The sequence below is a fragment of the Amphiprion ocellaris genome, chromosome 19 (genome assembly GCF_022539595.1).
Source record: "Amphiprion ocellaris isolate individual 3 ecotype Okinawa chromosome 19, ASM2253959v1, whole genome shotgun sequence".
Classification (NCBI taxonomy): Eukaryota; Metazoa; Chordata; class Actinopteri; family Pomacentridae; genus Amphiprion; species Amphiprion ocellaris.
The window spans coordinates 4,396,116-4,418,679 of NC_072784.1; the positions used below are offsets into that span (position 1 = coordinate 4,396,116).

At 39.3% G+C, this 22,564-nt stretch overlaps 1 protein-coding gene across 1 annotated transcript; it reads right to left on the reverse strand.

Moving 5' to 3' along the window:
* Positions 1–74: 74 nt before the first annotated feature.
* rab3db (RAB3D, member RAS oncogene family, b) lies at positions 75–20,563 on the reverse strand. Its single transcript, XM_023295711.3, has 5 exons — positions 20,201–20,563; positions 14,320–14,556; positions 6,740–6,858; positions 4,805–4,929; positions 75–4,667 (listed from the first exon to the last, which is right to left on the reverse strand). Exons 2-5 carry the CDS (start codon positions 14,554–14,556, stop codon positions 4,480–4,482), a joined length of 669 nt encoding a protein of 222 aa, XP_023151479.1. The 5' UTR covers positions 20,201–20,563; the 3' UTR covers positions 75–4,479.
* Between the last annotated feature and the right edge of the window lie 2,001 nt (positions 20,564–22,564).

The following is a 22,564-nucleotide window of genomic DNA, read 5'->3' on the forward strand; positions in this document are numbered from 1 at the left end:
CCACAAAGAACGAGCTGCCATGAAAGCATGATTCATAAAATGAACCGAACAGTGAATGACTGGCAGGGCTGCTCTCCCTTTTCTAATGAATATATTCTTTATTTTCACATGTACACATTTCAACAAATTCCATTTATCCTTGTTTATAAGATGCAGTTTTTTTTGTTTTTTTTTTTAAACAATGCTTTCATACAATACACTCAAAATCTAAAATAAAGAGAGCAAATGATCTGACCTCCTGTCTTTTAGAAAGTTCCGGATGAACAGCACATGAAAACAAAGAAAGCATAAATAAACAAGTGAGTACACTCCTGTGCAATATCAGTTAAATATCAAATGATTCTAAGTTGTATCACCTCAAAATAACTGCATTAATTCTAAAAAGAACAGCAAAAAGACAGGGACCATAGTAGGAACTCAGTCCAGCAAAAGTTCATATACCTCCCAATTCAAATCTTTTTTTTAATACTTTGTAAGTCCATCTTTATTTTGATGATAGTTCGTCATTCTTCAGAAACTATTAGTTTTCTTTGCTGAATGAGCTGTGTGGCTGTATATTTCTCTGAAAGGTGTTCTGCTGGATCCACATCAGGCCTCTTTCCTCTTTTGAAACTTGTGATTGTGCCAGTGTGCTTTGGATTGTTGTTGTGGTGGAATATTCCTCTTCTGTCAAGCTTCTGCAGACTGGGAGTCTTTGTGTCTGATAGTGTTTTGATATAACCGCAGACATTCATGATGCATCTATAAACGCCACCTTCCCAACACTTTATGCACTCAAGCAGCCCAATCTATCTGTGCTTCACTGTCAGGACTATGTGTTCATTAGCTAAACGAGCTGGACCCCAACATGTTTGTTCAACCAAACAAACTGATCTTGGAGAAATGTGCTCCTTCATGTTCTTTATTCACATTCCCAGGTTTGTCTTGAACACCGCTCAAAGACGCCGATTTTATACAATGTCCATCACAGAAACTCTAATTTCTAGTAATAACTCCTTTGCCAAGTCTGAAGCACCTGCCCATCAGTCTGTCAGAGTTAGATTGTGCAGGTAGTGCACCGTCTGTGGCATCATTTTAAGAGGACAACCACTGCAGCTCTGGTAAGACCTACTTGACTCATTTTGCAGCTTTTTATTGCTACTGCGACTGTGATTCAACTGATTTTTACTTGGTTACTGACTGTCCTGTATCCTTATCCATTGTTGTGAAGTCTCAGTCAGATTTTTCAGGTCTTCTCAATGATAAACAACACGCAAGTCCAAAACTGAAAAGGTTCTGGTGTGCACAGGTCATTTTAGAGCCGCTACTCAGTTTACTTTCAGTGATTCACAGGTGTTTTCACTTTTATTGCATTGAGTTTCTACTTTGGTTGTTTTGTTTTCAATAAAGTCTTTCTAAAGTTCTAGTTTTTGAATGTCTACCAGGGGAAATACTCTCCAACTATTGAGAGGTGATACAATTTAGAATCATTTAAGCGATTTTGCACAGTGTACTCACTTTTGTTGTAGACTGTATGAAAGAAGAAACACATGCAAGACTAACAGCTCTGGATGCTACGAATGTGTTTATACAAAAAGAGTTTTTCAACATGGCAGATACTGAACGAACTGATGAAAAATTAATTACCAATGGACGGTTCAGCACAGTGGAGCCATCTAAGCACATTTACTACGTATTCAAGCAGCAGCCACCATTGTAAGCTCCTTTAGAGAAACAATCACAAATATTTTATGCTCCCAGAAGCCTCGGCATTCAATTCTAATACACTGTAAGACTGCACAGATGATACAAATAGTGTTTTGAGACTTTGCACACAACTTCCTTACGCCAGATCCCTGCATTAAAGCTCAGTGTGGTGTAGATGAGATGATAATTATCTGATATCTGTAAAACTCTATCACTACAGCAGCACACACTGACAGGAGAGATAAGTGACCACAGGCTTGTAAGAAAGCAGGGAGTGGGCTGACCACTAGCTGTAGCCCAGCCTGTTACAGTAAAAGGCTTTGGCATGCAAACATGAGGTTGTTATCGTTGTACAGAGGCCACGGTTCGTACTAACGAACAGTCAGTAGTCACCACGTTGATAGTGATGGTCAAATGGCACCGCAAGTGATGATTAAGAGTTAAAAAAAAACAAAAAAGCACATAATTTAGCAAGTTTTCTTCCATTACAGATGTGTGGTACAAACCAAAGACACTTCAAATTTCAGTTTTCAGAAGGGGGTAGGTTGACGGTTCAATACTGAAATGTCAAAACAACACAAACTATTAAATGTACAAAAAACTGGTGACAAAAGCGTGGCATGATTAAAAATCCTAACTGTATTTATTTGAGTGAAAAAAAGACAAACATTACAGAAATGGGGAATAAAGTCGTTGTTCTTCCTGATATTTTCAACTGGACTTACTCTCCTCAGGGATCAGCGTTCTTCCCTTTCTGCGTACGTACAAACCCACACACACACCCACACACACACCTACACGCACACACACAATGCTGCACTTCTACGAAACAGTCATTATGTCAGTAACACACAAAAAAGATAATTTACCACTTTGTCAATACTCAGTTTTAGCAGGGTTGCCATGCCAACTGTTCTGCCATGCTGCAGCCAGGGGAGCGGTTTGGGCGTGGGCGTGCAATGTTTGTGTGTGTGTGTGTGTGTGTGTGTGTGTGTGTGTTCATGTGTGTGTTTATCATGGTGAAAGCATGTGCAAGAGGGAGACGGCGTTAAAGAGAGAGTAGTACAAAGGAGTAAGTGAGGACATGAAGCAGGTCACGTGACAAATGACTTCCTCATGTGGGATGTGACACATGTATGAGGACACAGCTCAATATTTACCCTCAACATGAAGCCCCCGCAAAAAAAAAAAAAAAAAAAAGACGGCAGAAGGCAGAGCTAGACTGGACTTGAAAGAAAAGTTTGACATTTTGGGAGATATCCTGATTATTTTCACACATCTAAGTCATTTTTAAAGCTAAAAGGGATTATTTTCATGAAAGAAAGTTCCTAAATATGTAACTTTGATACAGAGAGATGAATTTGTAGGGATGAAATCAATGGGTTGTTTCTTCAATCATATGAAAAAAGAAAATCTTTACACTAAGCTAAGCTAATTAGCTGCAAGCAGAAGCTAACATGCAAACATGAACATAAACCTAAACGTTTGAATGAGTGGATCCAGTGCCTCCGTTATGCTGTAGGGGATATTTAGCCAGCATGGTTTCAGTCCTTAGAGAGAAGGATCACTGCAAATCAATACAAAGTTGTTCTGAGTGATCACCTCTGTCCTATAATGAACAATTTCTATCCTGATTTGAGATTTTGGAATGTGTCCAGTGTATGTTTTCTCATTTTCCGTATATTTTTTCAAATTTAAAAAACCCTTATCCCCTTTATCACAATGCAAGCTCAGAGGACTTTTCCACACCAAAATGCCAAACTGTTCATCCATCCTGTAGAGTTCTAGAGACTTAACATCTGTGCCAAGAAGCACTGACGCTGTTTTGGTTGCATGTGGTTGGTTAACACTTTACTAAGACACCGTTTCTTTGTCACCCATCTGTAAATAGAGTACACATCAGTGGTGTTTTCTCATTTATCTATCGCCAAGAAAGCAGATACCTGTTGTTCCCAAACTGTTAAACTTGTCCTTTAGGACTTCTAAAGCTCAATATGACAGATAATTTTATGCAAGACGTAAAAAGATTATTTTCTGCTTTTCTCCCTCAGTCATTCCTGAGAATGAGGCGCTCTTGATGTGACTGGACAGCGTACCTCTCTCTGAAGCTGCTAAAATCCATCATTCTGAATATATGTAAGGCAAAAAAAGAAGTGCTACGGTTACAGAAGCATGACACATTCTGTTTCTACAGTTCAGCAGTTTAAATAGCTCTTAAATAGCTGTTCACCTCATGTAGCCCAGTTATGCAAAGCTGCTGTCATTGTAAAACTGTACTAAATGTTTCTACAAAGGGAAACCTAAGCACACACTGCATGAATCTCAAACAAAACAATAAATGACAAAGATGCAACAGTTTAATTGTGACTTCAACATGTGTAGCATCAGCGTAAGAACATTTACCTACTGAACGGATGTTTCACATACTGTAAATTTCAAATGCAGATGTGGCAGCAGTGGTCAGAGTGCCGGGCAGTTTTCAGTGGACTATCAGCTCACAGCAGAACAGAGGGGTCAAGACCACAGAGACAGAGAGAAAGGGCCTCTTTTAGGGAAAAGATAGTAGGACTGGGGAGGAGAGCGCTGATGAACATTATCTCAGCTAACTGTCCTACGACTCGCTGTGGACAAAGCAGAACCTGGCGTGGCTCAGGTGAAAAGAGAGGAAGCGGCACTTCCCACGGTCGAGGCACAGAGAAGAAGTTGTTCTTAATATGTGGATATTACTCTATGTGTGTGTGTGTGTGTGTGTGTGTGTGTGTGTGTGTGAGACTTGGTAAAAAGGCAGACAGTTTAGCAAGCACAACCCCCGTGGCTCTCTGACGATGAGTCTTTAAGGCTCTGGTTCCGGTGGTTGGCAACCAGGTTGACGTCTCCTTCCATGCTCTCGTTCATCTTCTCACAGATGACGTCCACCAGACGCTCGAACACCTGCTTGACGTTGATGTTGTCCTTAGCGCTGGCCTCAAAGAACTGAAAACCTGAGGGGGAGAGAAGGTACATAAGGGGCTAAATGTGATTTCAATCGACGTACAATGAAAAAACAGACGTCCAAATGCTAAAATATACATCAATCCAAAGCTAAAACTGCCTCCAGCTAACGAGATAAAGTTCGTACCTAACTCCTCAGCCAGTCGTTGGCCATCTTCTGTGGGTATGAGCCTGTCGTCCTCCAGGTCACACTTGTTGCCAACCAGGATCACCTGAGCGTTGTCCCAAGAGTATGTCTTTATCTGTGTCGCCCTGGAAGACAGAAGCAAAGTTGCCAAGTCTGCAAGATTAACCCTCATGTTGTCCTGCGGGTCAAAATTGACCCGTTTTAAAGTTTGAAAATGTGGAAAAAATAAATATTTTCACAGTGAAACTTCTGATGTCCACATTTTCAACAATTTTGGGAAATATGTGAAAAATTTTTGGTGGAAAAAAAGAAATGTTAAAAATGTCTCTTAGGAACATTCACAAAAAAAAATCAACCAAAATCCAGCGATTTTGGTTGATTTTTATGTGAAAGTTCTTAAGAGAATATTAGAAGTTTTACTGATATATATGGAATCACTCTAGGTATTTTTAGGATTTTTTTGGCAGATTTTTACTCATTTTTTAAAAAAATATTTACAAGAATTTTCTTGCCAAATTTGGGGGATTTATTAAAAAGAAAATTTTTAAGAGAAACTGTTAAGGAATTATTGGAATTTTCTTCCTGAAGGTTTTGCAATTTTCAGAAATTTGGGGAATTTTTTTTGCTGAATTTTTGGATTTTTTTTCAGACAAGGAAACAATATTTTTTGGTGCCGGTAAATGAAGACAAAAGGAGGATTAAAAGCAGGTAAAATATATTACATCTGTGAAAAATATGGACAAAAACAACATGCATTTATAGTGTTTGTTTAGTGCAATTAATCGGAAAAAACATCAGAAGCTGCAGGGTTGTTTAGAGTTAGTATGTATGTATGTGATCTATTGCAGTTTTACTTGCGACAACATACTGAAAGAATCTGGTGTACAATTATCGTTTTAACCCTCGTGTTGTTGTCGGGTTATTCTGACCCCCAATAAAATCTTTTGCCATCACATACTTTCATGTAAATAAGGTCTATTTGGCCCTAAATTCCAAAATGAAGGGAAAAAAATGTGGTAATGGGTTGGACTGAAGTCAGACTGAAGGTGTGACACAGATTTCATTGACAATTTATACTAAATGCTTTAGATAACAGTCAAACCAGGCGGGGTCATTTTGACCCCTGAGGACAAAAGGCGTATGGCAACTGGGAGGACATTATGAGGGTTAAATAACACATTTTCTTGAAGGTCATCCAGATATGGTGAGGCACACATTTGGTGAGGATCAGGTGAAAACGTGAAAATGGAAAAAAATTAAAACATTTCGCTAAAATGTCAGAAATCTTTCCAGAAGATAAGATAATCCTTTATTTCTCCCCACGCCAGGGGAAATTCACATCGTTACAGCAAGCGTATTTAGCAATCAACATAGTAATAGTAATAAAATAATAAGAAAATAGTAATAGTATTAACAACATGTACAGTGATGAGAAATGAAAAATTAATAAGTACAGTATTGGCACACTGTAGACAACACAGTATAAAGTGGCTTCTAAAAATAGGTTTAAAAAAGTGCAAAGATGCAGCAGTGTAAGAATTGCTGTGCAAATTTTGTGGACATGACATGTATGCACCCATGAAGATGTAAATAATCCTAAAAACATTAGGCTGCTTGCTTTTACACGTCACGCTTCATAACTGACCACATGGTGGCGCTACTCACACCAAACACTGACTACTTCCTCCTTTGTCTATGCTCTAACTTTACACTTTTCATTCGTCTTGAGAATTTTTTAGATAATCCAGCAAAACAACAAATCTGACCAAAAACCTAAGCTCCTGGTGTTGGTATTAACACTCTGAATTTCACTTTGGGCTCATTTTTCACCACTGTAACTATGGAAACAGGTTAACTGTGTTAGAGAGAACTGAAGCGTTTCTTTTCTGCAAAGAAGCAAAGTACAAAAAAAGTACTTAAACACCTCCAACTCACCAGTCCTGCACAGCGTTGAAGGAGTCCTGGTTAGTGATGTCGTACATGAGCAGGAAGCCCATGGCTCCTCTGTAGTAGGCTGTGGTGATGGTCCGGTAACGCTCCTGTCCTGCTGTATCCTGCATCCACACAAACACACATTTAGAATGATCAGTTGACACATCCAAACTATGTTTCATATTCTTTACATTTATTAAGGTGGGCAAAGTAAGCACAATTTTTTTTTTCTTGGCTCATTCAAGACTTTGAACCACAAGAGGGCAATATTGTCCAAATCATGTCAGCTTTGAGTCGCCAATGACAAACTTTAGGTGGAGCAAATTCAGCAGTTTGCTATTAGAGTGAGTTCTACTCTAATGCTGAGCTCTAACTCAGAAACATCTGGCAGAAAGCAGACGTGTAGGTGGACAGTTATTACAGGTTGGGTGTGTTATGGAATTCTGCGATGTCGAGAGATGAACGAGGAGGCAGATTCTGAGACTCAGATGTTGAGAAAAAGGTTTACTGGTATCAGGAGAAGTGACACGACCAGCAACACAGTGATGTGAGCACTGGCAGCATCAATTTGGAGGATTCTCTTCAACTTTGGGTATATATTGAGTTGGGAGGGATGTCATATTTAGAATACAGCTCCATATGGAAACAACTTGTTTACTCCGTAACGTCAGACTAAACAAGATCTAATCTTAACCAAGTCATGTTTTTCCTACAGCAGTTGTCTGTCTCTCATTTATCTTCTTTATCAGGGTCATATTAGGGACAGAAAGCCTGAATGAGCTCCCAGCCTCAGTTTGGGAGAAGCAAATAGGAAAAAGGGTCAAAAATGATAACCTGTGGGATAATTTAAGGTGATCTAGAGGTTCTACAACTTGATTTAAGGTGACTGTAGTTGACAGATGCAACCTGCATGATATTCTGGGATGTCTTCAGCTAACATCTGTGTGGAAATACCTTAATAAGGGGAAAGGGTAATTTTTCCTTCACAGAATGCAGGGTTATAAAGTTGTCTAGTTCAGTGTTTCCCATTTTCGTTTTCTGATGTATCCCCATGAAGAGGCTGAAAGATGAGTAAAATAACCCTTTATTGCCATCATGCTGCATACGCTGTATATTTAATTGAAATGATCTCAAACTGGATGTTGTAGTACATCTATTTACAATGGCAGAGGCTCAACAATAATTCAATATTTAACTATTTGAACTGTTTATTAACTGATTTCCATTCATCAGTGTTAAGAATTAGTCAATTTCTTGAGCTACGATTAGTCTTTTCAGAAATTAGAATTAAAAAGCTCAAGCTGCTTCACAATTTTCCCCATCCTTCATGCCTACTTCGGATATACCCCCTGCTCAATTAGTATGTCTGGGTGGGAAATTATTGGTGTAGATAATGACAGATAATGGTGGGAATCAGTTTTCTCTCCAACATTAACTGCCATAACACTGATGACAATGATGAAGTCTAGCAAGTTTTATGTCTGATTCCACTTATAGCAGTCAAGAACATTTGAGAAAGATAGCTATGGATCCTGTGTAGTGGGAAATATGAAGACGGGCAAAGCTTTGATTGTATTAAACCTTAATGCGTTTCTCGCCTTCCCAAGCAGCTGGCTTCATTACCACATCAAAATGCCACTTTTCCCACTCTGCACAATCTACAGAAAGATGGCATTTAGATACCAGCTCCTGCCACAGTCGTTTTTCATCAAATCTGGACTTCTGGTTTGCTTCAATAAGCAGCCAGCGGCAGCAAACGTACAGATAACAACGCCTCACAGAGTACAGAGAAGGTGTGTCCACAGTCATTACCACATCAAAATGCCACTTTTCCCACTCTGCACAATCTACAGAAAGATGGCATTTAGATACCAGCTCCTGCCACAGTCGTTTTTCATCAAATCTGGACTTCTGGTTTGCTTCAATAAGCAGCCAGCGGCAGCAAACGTACAGATAACAACGCCTCACAGAGTACAGAGAAGGTGTGTCCACAGTGCAGCGGTGCCTTCCAGCCATAGCGAGTGACCCGTCTATCAGCAGCATCTTCTAATTAAATGGAGGCGGTGTGCAGTATCACAGTCAGCGGCTCAGCACAGTTTCGTGGGTGTTCAAAGCAAAAACATCAAACAGGTAAACAGAGTTGGGAGAGAAACTCCACTATCACGGCTCCTTGGTAACCCGTTTGAGCCCTTCATTTGCATCAGGGGCCTCTATGTGTGTGTGTTTAGGTGTGTGTGTGTGTTTAGGTGTTTGTTTGATGTATTCCTCATTCTGAAGAGGAGGAGGAGGAGTGAGTTGTCCAGGTAACCAGAGGCCATTGAGGGTTATGAATGTTCCATTACAGCTAGGACTGTTTTGGGTGGTCGGCCCAAATGATCCATCTCACTTTACAAAAAAAGGACCAGACAGAGGTCAGTCTGCTGCATAAATCCTTCCATCAGGGAGAGCAGACAAACCCCTGATTTATTCGTTAGTCTTTCCACAGTCTTCCCGCTGTCAGGGTTTATTTTTGTTTTAGCGACGCATGAAATATTCCAGGTCCATCTTTATCTCATCCATGCAGAGATGATCAAATATTTGGCAGCATAAAAGGCAGACTAACCAAAGAGACAGTCTCCAGGGTTGCTACAATCAGTCTCAAACACTAAACAAAAGCTGCTCCCTCGTGTATATATATGTGATCACAGATAAGGAGGAGTTTAATCAGGCTTCCGCACACTGACTCTGACGCCTTTGGGACCCTGAGCTTAAAACGTGCGTCACCTGCGTTTACATTCGGACATCATCCCCTGGGTTACCTACACAACATATGTGTTGACGTGTTTATGCCAAGTGTGCGAAAGGTGTGTGTGTTTGCTTAAAGATCTGAAACATATTTCCGTGCCACAAAAAAGGAGGGATGTAAACAATACGTGCACACAGCGTGAACACATTGTGCGTATGCTTGAGCTCTGTGTATTCACTGCACAGGGGGCCATGTGGTGTGTTATCTGGGTAGCCTGTTTCCATGATACGCAACGCGAGGCGAGCAGCTGGCAGAGTGGGCTCATCAACAATACTCTTTGTCTGAGGATCTGGTGAAATCTCTCACAGATGGTAGCTAACATGAATTTAACAGTCAGGAAATTTCACAGGGTTGATTATTAAGCCACATAAGGGAGGACTCTGCTGCTCCCACGCCCTTTAACTACACTTGTGTTGCAGTATATCTTCATTATGTCCCCGTCAGATGCTGATAGGGAACTTCCTCTGCTTCCTGAGTCTAGGAAATGCCATTTTTTTGTGTCATTCAACAGCACCCTCAGTTCTTGCATCACACACAATCTGCCCACCTTCTCAAAAATCCATTTATCCGAAAACTACCTAATACACATTAGAAGAGGGGGATCAAACTCATTCTAGTTCAGGGCCACATTCACTCCAATTTGATCTCAAGTGACCAGTAAAATCACAGCACAATAACCTATAAATCACCACAACTCCACATTTTTCACTTTGTTCTAGTGCAAAAAGTGCATTCTGAAAATGCTCACATTTAAGGAATTATCTTTTTACAAAACATTATGAACAACCTGAAATTTCTTCAGAAAAATAAGTTCAGTTTCAACAACATTTAGCCTCAGTTTATCATTTCCACATTACAACTTCCAGATCACAGAGTGTCTACAAAGGAACACAACATTTAGTCGCAGTTATCTGAAACTGAACAAGACAGTATTTTACTTTATGATCAAAATGACAAAAAAATGACAAAAAACACGACAAAATACTAAAAAAATGAGACACAAAATGACAAAAGTGAGACACAAAATGACAAAAAATGAGAGAAAAAATACAAAACAAAACAAAAGAGACAAAAAATTAGGCAGAAAAGTTAGAAAGCAACAAAAAAATGGACAAACAACACAAGCAAGACAAAAAAAAATCACAACGAATAAAGCAAAACTAAATCACAAAAATATGACAAAAAACACAAGTGACACAAAAAGGACACAAACTGACAAAAATGAGAAACAAAACGACAAAAACATGAGACAAACGACAAAAGTCAGACAAAAAAAGACAAAAAAAACCAAAAACAAGACACTAAATGACAAAAGAACAATGAACAATCTAGTATTTTACTTTAACATCGAAACAACTTGTCACGGTCTAGAAATTATTTTAAAATTATAGTTTCACATATTTAAAATTTGCAGTTAACGTGTTCTCTGTAATTTTTACACTTTACAAAGTCGTCCCGTGGGCTGGATTGGACCCTCTGGAGGGCCACATGTTTGACGCCCCTGCATTAGACAATCATTGCAGTTAATTCTTTCTCCCTCCTCAGCTGTTAGAATACCACACACCACCAACACTGCACTTCATTTATAAAGACACACATGTTTGGTCAGGAAGGTGAGTGTGTGTTTTGGTGTTGGCTCCTCTGCTGCTGATTCATTTCAGTCACTGTTTGGATATCATACAGTAGTTCACAGATTGTTGGTTCAAATGAATCATCTTGTTTGAACAACGTCAGCAATGTATATCAATAGGATACGTGGTGTACCGTAAGGAACGTGCACGTGGTGGAGAAATTAAGGATACACCTTGTCGTACAATATGACACCCGTGCAAAGAATACAAAGGTTCAGTTTTTACTGAGACTGTCAGAGGTGTTGATCTGGCTTACTTGTAGAAGCAAGCTAGCTGTTTCCAGTCGTTAGGCTGAGATAATCAAATGTCAATCAGCTTTTTCAACCAGTTAAACCATGTCTTTACAGGTGTAGATTTAGCAACTGTGCTTCTGTAAAAGTGGGGTGTTAAAATCACAACATGAGGAAACAAAAAAAAACCAAAACAACTGAGGCTGAGAATAGACTTTCTTGTCCCTAGTTTGGATCAAATCCTAAAAGCAATGAATTCTAGTCCCATAACGCAACTAGATTTAGTCTTTTTGTTTTACTTCCCCTAAATGCCCTTGTCTTCCGAAAGTCTCGAAAGGAGACTATACCTACGCTTCAATCAGTTGACTGGATGTGGGAGCATATTATCTCCACATTAACTAAATCTACCTGCCTGCTAGTCTTATAAATAAGTCTTGTAAGCAATATTTCATGATTTCAGCCTCGTCATTTTACCCTGATATCACAGGAACAGACCTGGAGCACACCATTGTACACGTCGATACTTATGATTTCTGAAAATAGAATAATATCAGCAGGTGATCCCAGCGCAAGAACTGTTGAGGAACATAACTCGGATATGTTATCTGCTGATTTTAGACGATCTACCATGTTGGTTGTTGAGCTGTGATATACAAATTGCTGTTTTCAGAGGTTACGCTTGACTTTTTGGCCATCCATTTCAACAAAATCCAGCCACACCAACGACTTCTTTGACCTGGAGCTGACTCTAAGTAAATGTTCAATAAAAGTAAAAGAATAAGTTAGACCTAGCTGTCTCCATTAGGCTGCACAAGATGGGAAAATGCGAGTAGTCTGTGCCTCCCATTGAAGACGACAGCCCAACCTACAAATGACATTATACAATGTTTTGACAAGCTTAACAGTACTCCTCATGATGAGCAAACTGACTTGTGTAATATCTGGTGGAGCTGTCTTTTAAAAGCAGATCGTTTCCACCTTACTTGTACAGCTGACTGAATCTGTCTTACTACATAAGAGCCAGAAACTCATGAAATATGGCAATGACAAAGCAGTTATATGCTAAACAGAAATAACAAACTGAACTGGCAAAGAGGAACATCAGTCTTCAGTAGAGCAACACTATCCGTCACTTACAGCGCAATGAAACTGCAACTTCTGAAATGACTGAATCAACACATGAAGGTTTAAAACAACAAAGGAACACAGTCTGCTACTGTAAACACCATTACAGCAGCACTGTTGTATTATTTCATAAGCGGTTTCTCACACCCTGCCTGTTATAATCACTACACACAGCACATCATTGCAGACTCTATTGCATGTAATATATTGCATGACAATCTAAAACAACGAAAAGATGTCACAATATCTTGAGAATAAAAGGTAGAAATCTTGGAAATAAAAGGTCCATTTAAGAGAAGGTAGAAGTTTTACTACTCTGCTGTTGCCACTGATCAGCAGCTTAAACATGCAGCCAAAGTTCCAGTAAATGGACCTTGAGTTTAGCGAAAGACTCACTAATCAGGCCAATTAAATGCCATTTTGAGGTAAGAGGCAGTGGCTGATTAATTCATTGCGTCACCTGCCAATTATTTCACAAGGCTGGTAAATAAAACATGAATGCAGAGTCTGCAGTGGTGGCCGCTTTCACCATACTCAGTGGGTGATGTGAAACACTGGGGAATGTCCTGGTGTTGGATGCAATGTTAACAGAGACAGAACGCAAAGATTTCAATTCTAGCTTTTAAGGTGGGGATGTTTAATTGGCCACTCATAGTAACATATACAGTGTTTACATCTCTATAATTAGATAGATTTTGACTTTTTAGTTAGAAACACTATTTAAATTAGTTGGGAATTGTAATCTAGCAAGCCTGCAAGCAGCTAAACTCGCTTACAGGGTTCAAAAAACTATTGTAGAGGTGTCTCCAGCCTCTGCAATTTATGAAATTTGCCAGAAAGGATGGATGTGGGACAGCAAGCAAGTCCAACTGTTAACCTTAGATAATATAAAAGCTAACACTGGGATTTGTTTATTATTATTATCACTCTTGGCTATTACCATAACTGGTCATCTGTTGATATGTTGCTACACTGCTGCATGCTATAGCTGCTAGAAACATTATAAAGGCATTTTATATCAGTTATCTGCCACAGAGCTTTCATAATAATTGCCATCTGGAATTGACAAATCCATATCAATCTACCACTACTCAGTTTAGAAGTTTTGTTTGTTTGCTTATGTCAAATCATATACAATATTTCTCTCACAATTTTGAGGACAAAGACAAAATGCCGAAGCTAAAGTATCCTCTAAGCAAAGTTTAATTATTTTACTAAAAAGGTAGTAATGCAAAAGTTTTCAGCTGATTTCCACGAACACCCAAGTGGTCAAAACAGTCAGAAAATATTTTAAGAAAGTACCTCAAGATCTAAGATAAGCCCGTCACTCATAATCACTCAACCCTGACTTCCAGCAAGGGAGTAAGAACGTGTCTGAAATCATGACGAAGTCATATTTTTTACACTTGCACAATTCACAGGTTAAACTTGCACAATGGACACAGTTCAAGACAAACATCTCAGTCCTGTGTTACACCTTCTATTTTTGCAGACAATCGTCCATTAAAACTGTTCTGGAGCTAACAAGCATTTAACATTTTATATTCTGTTTTTTCTTTACTTACAGATAAAGCAGTCACATCTAAAAATGAACAGAGCATCCACTTTGGAACAATCTGTTTCTGTAGAATGAACATACAGCTCAGCTTTAGAGCAGACTGGAACAGAGCGATAAAAGAGCAGGATTTCATTTGGGTGTAGTTTGGCAGACAAAAGCTGTTCTTTATACTCTTTGTTAGAAATGGCAGTGGGGTGATGCAGTGTGATGCCAAAAGTCAAAATCACAATGTATTGCATCTTTAAACCACTCACCCAGATCTGCAACTTGATCCTCTTGTCATTGCGGAAGACTGTCTTGACTTTGAAGTCGATGCCCACGGTGCTTACGAAGGCAGAGGTAAAGGAGTCGTCCGCGTAGCGAAACAAAAAGGAGGTTTTCCCCACACTGCTGTTGCCAATGATTAACAGCTTAAACATGTAGTCAAAGTTCTGGTCAGCTGCATCCTTCTGTGAGGGCTGCTGCTGCAGCCGAGAGTCATTTGATGCCATCTAGAGAGTGGGAAGAAGGAGAAATCAATCTTAAAAATTAGGATACCATGAAGCATTTGCTGGAAACACTTTACCAGAAGCATTTTACAGCATAATGACCAGAATTACTGAGGATATCTGACACAGCAAAGGGTCGCAATTACTAAAAAAAAAGTTGCTACCTGGATTTAAGCAAGCAAATAGGTAAGAGCCTTCCATTGGATAATTACTGCAGTGATGAATACGTTTCATCTGCAACAACTTATTTAACTCTAGCTGATGCAGTGAGGAGCTTCTCATTTCTTAAACAACCATGTTGGAAGACATATCCTGTGGTCATGGAAAGGATGTTAATCTGTCTCAGAAGGATCAAATTATTGGCCTGCATCAAGCAACGAAAACAACTAAGGAGATGAAACTACTAAAATCTGGTTAAGAACCGTGCAACGCATCATTAAAACCTGAAGGATAGTGGAGAACCATCATCTTCGAGCAACAAACTCTGAGATCGTAGGAAATCAACAGTAGAACTTACGACTATGTTTAATAGTGAAAGGAAGAACATTTCCACAATGTGAAGGGAACTCAAAGGATGGGGACTAAACAGCTGTAGCTCTAAGAAAACTACTGATCATTGAGGCTAATTTGCTAGGTAGCATAAAGATTGTACTCTGGAGCAATGGAAGAAGGTCATGTGGTCTGAGGAGTCCAGATTTACCCTGTTCCAAAGTGATGGAGGCATCATGGTAAGAAGAGAGGCAGATGAAGTGATGAACTCATCATGGCTAGTGTCTACCAGCCTGTGGGGGTTAGGGTTATAATCTGTGGTTGGTCAGGTTCACCAACGTTATGTTCCAACTCTCCACACTCATGTCAAATTATCAGTTATTGATCAATTTCCTGATAGGAAGAGCTGAAATTATCACAAAGCAAAAGTAGTGAGTAAACTGTGAGGTTAAGATATTTAGACAAGTACTGATGATCTTCTATGTTCAAAGCTGATTTTTAAATCAAACGCTTATTTTATAAAGTGTCTCCAAAATGCCCAAGATACATCATGTAATTCTGGATAAAAATAGGGTAATAAGAATGAAAATTCAAGTTTACAATTTAAAGAAATACAGAATCATATCCACATTAAATCAGCACCTCAGAGAGAGAAGAGGAAACACAAGTTTTTACATAAAGCATTAATGGGAAAGGAAATGGGCGTGAACATTTCAAAAGATGAACATATAAATATTTGGAGAACACAGCATTCTACAATGTCATCACGTACTGAGAGAGACCACTGTTGGAGGAATGAAATTTAAGAGTAAACACTTGTCTACAGCACAACCATGTAGGAGAATGTGGGGAAAAGAAAGTACTTTGGTTTTGTCTTGGAATTGCACAGTTTTGGTGAAATGTTCATATGATTATTATCATATTCTGGGCCAGGATATACCTACTCTAATATTACTTTGGTAATATAAGAGTAGAGATTGTGTTAAGAGAAGACTGATATTTGCTGAAATCCTGTTGGCAGCTTGTAAAAGGCCATCATGGAAAGATGGTAGAAGGCAGAAACCCTAACAAAGACAAATGGTTGAAAATCAGGAATGAAATATCGGATATGTAGCAGGTAACTCGTGGGATAAGAGCAGGAGGAGGAACAATATCAAGAGAAATGGAAGACTTTTCCATGTCAACAGTAAGACAAGGGAATTAACTGCTGAATTTGTCACAAAAATTATTAGGTTTTGTGCAGATATTTTCCTGTGTTGCCCTTTTCTATGTGTATGTGAACTTTCCACAATGAAGAAGCAATAAAATATGAAGATAATGGTGCACTGCTGACCACACAGTATATGAATTAAGTGTTCTCTGCATAAGGCTTTTACTAAGTGTCTTAAATGCTAGTTAACCAGCTACCTGGGCTGATGGCCAACAAATTTTATGTCGTCACTGCCAGGCACTACGGCTTTATTCATAATGGAAGGCTAACTTTGTAAAAGGTTCCTGGGAAAATGCCCCAGTCCAGTTCTGTGGAAGAGGAACAACAATTCATAATGGATACATGAAAGAGCAAACAACCATAAATCACACCACACTATGTGGAAACTACCTGCATAAAAGCACATTACCAGTCAAAAGTCTGGACACACCTTCTCATTCAACGCTTTTTTATTTATTTGTATTATTTTCTACATTGCAGAATAATACTGAAGATTAACATTTTTTTGTTTACAACGTCATTCTATATGTATTCTTGTATAGTTTCTATGTCTTCAGTAATAATCTACAATGTAGAAAACAATTAAATAAAAACCTTTGAATGAGAAGGTGTATCCAAACTTTTGACTGGTAGTGTACATGCTAAGTAGTAGTGATGGTTTGGGTTGGAATAAGTCTCCAAGAAATGATAATAAGTCAATATAATGTCCTCTGTAGTGATCTAATCATGACTGTATGTGTCATACAAATGATACAGTACAGTTCATTATATCATAATAAGAAAAGCAGCAAATCCTCACTTGTAAGTAGCTAGAACAAGGAAACAATAGCTAGTTTTCCTCACTTGATCAGTTTTTAATCATCAAATTTCATTAAAGCTAATTTACATTAAATTATTTTGGGTTTTTTATGCTTTTAATGCACAGGTATCTGGCCAGATGCTGCAGGTCACTGATGGTGCCTTTGAGGTTCCCTGTTGAGCTCTAGTGCTGCAAAGCAGTGTTTTCATGAAGAGATAGTAGAGTTTAGTAATAGCAAGAAAGAGGACTGCAAGATGTAAACAATGTATGATTTAAATCATTCAAAAATGCTTCTGAAAAACTCCACAAATCACCTTTAACAACTAATTTGTCTTACTGAAAGTTACAGCTAGGAATAGTGCTATTAAATTATGGGAAGCTATGCCAATTGCCTCCATTATAACCATTAATCTCAATGTAATCTCTCCTGGGGCAGGTATGAGACTGCCTGCCATTAGGCCTTTTACTGTCAGTCATCCAGCTGGAGGGAGGAGGAGGGCAGCCGCTCAGCTTTGGGTGTGAAAAGGAGAGCAGAGAGAGCCATGTCTATCCTTTCTAACACACACAAAGCTGATCAATCGCTGCAGCTCGGCCTCTCTCCGCTGAGACTCGTCTCCGTGGAGACCAGACTAGGACTCAGCTGCCTGCAAGACCCATTAGTGGTCAAAGCAGTGAGTTGGCACAGCTTTTAACCTGCCAGATGGAGGTCTCCAGAGCAGGATAGAGATATCTATCTCACTACCACCAAGGGCTATGGAAAAAAAAAGAGGAAGATAGGAGGATCGTTACTGAGAGATTAAAGAAGCCTTGAGCAAACTGTTTACTATGTATGCACGTGTTTACTGTCACTGGAGACTTAACCTAACCTGAACTATAGCTACTACCAACCTAACCTTAATCCTGCAACACAAACCATGGACAGACAGACAAAGAGAGACACCTTAATGCACAGATTCTCAATATAAAATCTCAGATAGTTACAGAGGCATTGAATGAGATTTCTTTTAACAACTCCAGTTACAACAATGTTAAAATTAATATTCAGCTTTAAATTGTTAGCGGCAAGCAACAGACAAAGAAACCCAGTGCAATTTCTCCAGTAATTAGCAGTCAAATTTTAGATGAAAACATTTGAACGTTGAGACTTGTAGTTTATTTTAAGGACTGATCCAGACTTGAAACCAAATTTTTGGTTGAGTTACTTCTGACTGACTTTATACACACCAGCCTGTGCAATCTCATGCGGTTGATGTAATAAAACACCACTTCTTACTGACAGTGAGAAAATGACACAATGCTCTTTCACAAATTTTTGTCACGGTCGAATGCAAAGCCTAGGTACATTCACTACAAAAACAACCCCTTTACTCTGAAATGTGTTTTCCAAGTATTATATAAAGCTGTAACTCTCAAGTCTTCCTAATCTCAAATCACATGATCCCCATGGGGTCCCCGAGGTACATTTTTCTGTACTTACAGATCACATAGCATTGAATCACCCCCTTTAAAATGACTTTTTTTTTTTTTTTTTACTTCAACTCTCTCCTCAGCTCAGCTTAAGCCTGAGGTAAACCCAGTCACATGTCCTTTGTGTTTACTGTGAAGCTCATGATGTCTGCAGGCAAAGACGAGGGATCACATTGTGTAGTTTTGACATTTCTTAAATCATCTTCCCTTTTTTAAAAGCATGCTGTATAAATTACAAGATTTTATAGAGTTTTCTGGGTATGCCGTTGCTTAAGTCTGTGGTGTCAAGTTCCCTCTGGGTATGTAAAGTACTGAAGACACTATAGCAGTATAGCTGAGGGCAATTAGAAAGCTTTCTCCCTTCTGAAAATTACTGATGATGTCTGGGAACATTGTAGAGCAACACGAGGCAACAACAGCATTGATTCAACCTACGAAAAGAGGTCAAGCAGCTTCAGAGACATTAATAAAGAGTCCCACATCAGCACCTGCCACGGTATCATGCCAATCATCTCAGAAGAGACACAAACCCTCCATGTGGTGAAACCAGTCATTTACGGAGCTGCAGGACAGATGAGATGAGCAGCTCCTTTATAGCACAAAGGAGTGTCATTATCTCCAGAAAAACAAATAGAAGCCATTATGGTGTATAGGAGCTGACGGTGGTGCAGCCAGGTCTCTCAGCTGGCACTGTTTGCTGAGCCAGGAGCCAGCAGGCTGGACGGGAAATGACCACTATTGATTAGCTGGCAGCTGTCACATCTGTTCTGTCATTAGGAGGAGACACGAACATCGACAGACACAAACAAGGCTTTAACGCAAGGATCATGTTGGAATTACATGGCAAGTATTGCAAAACTAGGGAGAAGAGCAAAAAGAGACCTGCAAACGATAAAATCAAAACAACTCTGTGTTGATAAATCTGTTAGCCTTAAGAAAAGGCAACATCCCACCAAACAGGAACCTTTAGAGAACGAATATTTACGTCCGTTCCCTGAATGTTCCTGGGACTTTCTTGTAAAATTCCACAAAAGCTAATCTTCAGGAAATGGTCAAGTGCCATTTCCTGAAGGGTTCAGAACAAACTGACAACAAACTGACTTTCTTGCAAAATTTCACCAAAACTAACCTTGAGGAGGCATTCAAGGAACGTTTCCTAAAGGTTCTCTGAAGGTTACTGTTTTCTGGGTTGTGTGTACAATGGGCTGTGATAATGGTTCCCTGAATGCTCCTATTTTCTAGGCTGTGTTTACAATAAACTGTGACTATCTTGCAAAACTCCACCAAAACTAACCTTTAGGAAACATTCAAATACCGTTTCCAAAAGGTTCCCTGAAGGTTACTGTTTTCTAGGTTGTATGTACAATGAACTGGGATAAAGGTTCCTTGAATGCTCCTCTTATGTAGACTGTTTTGACAGTAACTGTGACTTTCTTGCAAAGTTTGACAAAAATTAATCTTCAGGAAACATTCAAGGAACGTTCCCTGAAGGTTACTATCAATAAACTGTGACTTTCTTGTAAAAGCCTATTTAAAAAAAAAACTCGGCTTCAGGAAACGTTCCCTGAAGGTTCCCTGAGGGTTCCTGTTTGCTGGGATGTAAGTTTGAGCTTGGTTCCCTGTTAGCAGTCGGACATGAAGGAAGTGGGAGGCAGGAAAAGCAGCTGGATTCAGAAACTTACCTTACTGAGGAAAAAGGGAAACTCTGCTCCTTCGACTCTGATATCTTTGCTCCTCAGTAAAATGCCGGACAAACTTCCCTATCAAAGTACGCTAACAAGGTGCACCTGAAGTCTCTTTTCCTGCTCCAGCGGCAGCACCGGCGGCTCTTCTTCCTCGACGGGCGACTTTTCTCCGGTGTCGGCGGCCTGGAGCGGCTCCCGGATCTGTGTGTGTGCAAAGACTGGAGGCTGAGTTTTACTGGAACGGCCGCTGAACGCTGCCAGCCAGGTTGTTGCTGCCGCGAGCGCAGCGCGAGGACAGGAGAGGGCTGTCCGAGGCGCGTGCGCACGTGAGCGCGCGGGGCACCACCATCAACAAGGCTCGCGCACACACCCTGAAGAAACAACACATATATTTATAGCATCTGAACCGCAGCTACAGATGAGCTGTATCACTTTAAAGCAGTTACATAAATTAATACTTTATTAAGAAATTTTAGCCTCAGTTTTTGAAACCATTTTTGACCAGAGTCAGTTCAAAGGCAATCTATGAAGCTGCTCCCAGTCACAGTGAAATAAATCCAAAGTCAGCGAGTGTAGGGGCATCACCTTAAGCTTTATCAGTTTGTTTCTCAGGTAACTAACTAATGCAGAGGTGTGTATATCTGTGGTTAACGTTCGTATCAAACTAAGCAGCCAAGTCTTCTGAAGAAACGAACTTTCAGCTCAGTTTTTCTGCTGCATAGGTGCATTATCCAGTGCAATCAGACGACTGTAAATGAGGTCTACATTTCCACATTAGAGATGATTGCATAAAGCAGCTTGAGGCTCCCAGACTCATAATTAATTTAACACACCATATTACTGCAGGGCTGCTCTGCAGTATCACTACAGCTCCAAATAATGGTCCCCAAACCAGCAGCAGCTCGAGTTCAGAGTGTGAGACTGCAGCAGCGACTCTCACTCTCAAACACAAACTCATTTCCTCGTGTGGGTCAGGAATGGGGGAGGGATGGTGTCTGCTGCAGGTCTCCGATGCTTCCTTTTGTTTCTACACTTCCTCATGTTTTACTTTGCACACCCAGAGCTCAGGAATTCTACTGCAGTATATAAAAACCAGTACTTTCTCCGTGGCCCCATGTCCACACGTCATTATCCAAAGTATGTATGTTTATTATATTGTTTTAGACAATTTTCCTGATTTATATCAGGGGTGTCCAACTCATCTTAGTTCAGGGGCCACATTCAGCCCAATTTCATCTTAAGTGGGCAGCACCAGTAAAATCACAGCATAATAACCTATAAATAACAACATGTATATATCATTTACAGAATACAACTTACGATCACAGAGTGTCTACAAAGGCACAAAACATTTAGTGACACTTATCTGGAACTGAATGAAGTATTATTTTACTTTGTGATCAAAACAATAAAAGTAAGACAAAAAAAAGACAAAAAACAACAAGAACAAGACCAAATATTACAAAAATGAGAAACAAAATGACAAAAATGAGAGAAACGGCACAAAACAAAAAAAGAGTCAAAAAAGAAACAAAATGACAAAAGCGAGAGAAAAGATAAATACAAAACAAAAAAACACAGAACTAAAGCAGAACATAAAATGACAAAAATGTGACAAAAACACAGGTGCGAAAAAAACAAGAAACAAAACAACATGAGACAAACGACAAGTCAGACCAAAAAATTAAATATTACAAAAATGAGAAAAACAACAAAAACGAGACAAAAAACAAAAATAAAATATTACTAAAATGAGACACAAAATGACAAAAATGAGAGAAACAGAACAAAAAATAGAGACAAAAAAAGTTACAAAGCGCTAAAAAATTACAAAAATGACACACAAGACCAAAAAATGACAAAAAAAGAAACAAAACGACAAAAGCGAGGGAAAAACGAAACACAAAAACAACAGCTTTTTAAAAACATCAACTTAAGCAAACAAACAGTGACAAAAATGAGACAAAAAACACAGGTGTGACAAAACGAGAAACAAAACGACAAAAACATGAGACAGGCGACAGACAAGTCAGACCCAAAAAAAAGACCAAAAAACAAGATAGACAAAATATTACAAAAATAAGACACAAAACTACAAAAGAACACTGAGCAATCTAGTATTTTACTTCATGATCAAAACAACTTGTCATGGTCTAGAAATTATTTTACATTTATAATTTTACTAATTTACAATGTGGAGTTAATGTCTTCTCTGTCATTTTGTCAGTCTGAGGGCCGGATTGGAACCTCTGGATGGTTGGTTTTGGCCCGCAGGCCGCACGTTGAACACCCCTGGGTTATACTAACCAGCAGTTCTGTCACTACTCTGCCTGTATCGAAGACATGAACACTGCAGCTGGA

What these genes read in the sequence shown, in the direction of transcription:
- rab3db (XM_023295711.3), bottom strand. Translation starts at nt 14,556, where the DNA reads ATGGCATCAAATGACTCTCGGCTGCAGCAGCAGCCCTCACAGAAGGAT. An exon ending in GGATCAAGTTGCAGATCTGG is followed by an intron (nt 6,859 to 14,319) that starts GTGAGTGGTTTA and finishes GTGTGGATGCAG; the next exon opens with GATACAGCAGGACAGGAGCG. An exon ending in ACGACTGGCTGAGGAGTTAG is followed by an intron (nt 4,668 to 4,804) that starts GTACGAACTTTA and finishes TCTCCCCCTCAG; the next exon opens with GTTTTCAGTTCTTTGAGGCC.